General features: G+C 27.7%; 1 protein-coding gene across 3 annotated transcripts in view; it reads right to left on the reverse strand.

Moving 5' to 3' along the window:
* Positions 1–451: 451 nt before the first annotated feature.
* LOC107883587 overlaps positions 452–2,141 on the reverse strand; it is a 23,617-nt gene continuing 21,927 nt past the window's right edge. For 2 of the 3 annotated variants that reach the window (XM_029491577.1, XM_029491576.1), the window contains one exon: positions 452–1,175. In XM_029491577.1, coding sequence (XP_029347437.1) covers positions 1,169–1,175 — 7 coding nt within the window. In that variant the 3' untranslated portion in view covers positions 452–1,168. Of the gene's footprint in view, positions 1,176–1,229; positions 1,363–2,141 lie in introns of all 3 variants that reach the window. The other variant, XR_003839830.1, reaches the window with a different exon arrangement.

Consider the following 2,141-nt stretch of genomic DNA (forward strand, 5'->3'; position numbering starts at 1 on the left):
ATGCAAATACATGAATGCAATACATGCAGGTGTGAAATCTTCTTAAAGACATTCCTTCTACAGCGTATATTACATAATATAATGAAAATAATTTCAGAAAAGGGGCCAATGTAGGCAATTGTATATAGATACGAATACGAAAAATTCTTTCCTGCACATGTCAGCACTCAGCAGATGGAGTTTTAGAAACATAAAGAAAAAAATTAAGAGAATGTTACACCCGTATATGTTATCTCCGTCTTACACACGTATGGCATAGCAAATTGATGTTCACCAGTTTCAATAGTGACTATAGTAGGTAACTTTTAGGTAAGAAGTATCTGTGTTCTCTCGTTGGTTTTTATGATATTTTAACTTTTAAGTGATTTATGAGTAGGTATGCAAAATATTAATATTTTAAAATGCTCATAATTTACTTAAGATTACATTTTCATAAAAACCAACCAGAGAATACAGATAATATTCTTACCTAAAAATTTTATAGTAAGTAAATTCACTCTAATATTGAAACTGGCAGCACACTAATGAAACTGGTGATTGGTGAACATCAATTTGCTACGTCGTATACGTGTGTAAGACAGAGATAACATATTATGTGGGTGTGACTTCCTCTTAAGCAAGTAAGGAATATATTATAATATATTATTATGATTATGATGATCTCAAAAATAAAATTAAGGAAAGTAGAACATTATTGATCAATTACATTTTTTTAATTGGTCAAGCAATAAATGATCCACTGCCATAAAGAATGAACCAGTAAAAAGTTTTAAATTGTCGAATCTAGTTGAATCACTAGTGATGGTAAAAAAAATTGAAAGAATCTACCTTTTTAGGTAGGTTATTTACACCATACACGTAATTTTTATCATAGGGTTATTTATTCCATGGTTGTTTTTCACAAGGTTATTTCATGCCAAGAACTAAATTTAAGGAGTTTTAATTAGGCAAATCATTTTCTTATTAGATACTGATTTTTCGAAGGTTACTATAGTATCTATAAAATATTGTTGACATTTTGTGTAATTAAGATTTTTCAGCGGCCTGTTAATGTTTAGTAAACAAGGTCTCCTGAAAAGTTTTACCAAGCTTGGTTACTGTGTTTTAATTTCGGTCAGCAGCACTAATTTGTCCTCAATTTAAATCATTGATCATCGCTGATATGACGTTATATCCTATAAAAAAAAAGTACAGTAACAATGTAATATATAATAATGTTTTAATATTACAATCAATTTTTTTCTAAGATATTCATTCTAGTTTTGGGAATTGAGGTGTCATTATATTATTAAGTCGAATCATGAACGAATACTCTTTCATTTGAATTAATGTAGCGATTCCAGTGATCATCAATACCAAAATCTGTAAACATAGGTAGCAACACTTTTATTTAATCTATTTACTGTGACACCATAATAGTTTTATTCTCTATTACCTAAGTAAAATTTAATAGTTATGCAATTTCGTAATTAATATTTTAATTTTTTAGATTCTGAGTGGAACGATAAATAAATTTATATTTAAATTTTCAATGTTGGCGATTTTTAGATTCTGAGTGAAACGATGAATGTATTGATTTTACAATGATGTGTATTTTTTTATTTTTTTTTTTATTTTTTTTGTGTCTGTGTACACGATAAGTAGTCGAAATAATGCTACGATTTTCAACTTCAGTATCTTGTTCGATTGGAAAGTGAATATCGTTGGTGCATTGGGGAGGTCAAAATTTAAATTTCCCAGTGGTTTTCAAAAGCGCCGGGAAAAACAAAAGAAAAATTAAGGAAAAACGGGAATTTTTACGCAAAATCGATTTTTCACAAAATTGAATTTGGTTTTTGGTGTAACTTTAAAAAAAATTACCGTAGATACATGAAATTTTGACTGAATGTTTATCTTAGCATCTTCTATACACCATAACATTTTCAAAATATTTTGATGTATTTTGAGCTCTTTACGGACATTTTTATTTTCCATTTTTTTTTAGTTTTTTTTCTAAAAATATCAATAAAATTTTATTTGTTGGATAAAAAAGCTTGAAAATTTAATAGACGGCTCCTAGTATATTGTTTCAAAGGCAGATGAAAAATATTAAAAATCGTTAGTCACAGTTTTTTTTTTAAGCATTTAAAGTTCAAAAAATG

Source organism: Acyrthosiphon pisum, chromosome A3, assembly GCF_005508785.2.
Source record: "Acyrthosiphon pisum isolate AL4f chromosome A3, pea_aphid_22Mar2018_4r6ur, whole genome shotgun sequence".
NCBI classification, from domain to species: Eukaryota; Metazoa; Arthropoda; class Insecta; order Hemiptera; family Aphididae; genus Acyrthosiphon; species Acyrthosiphon pisum.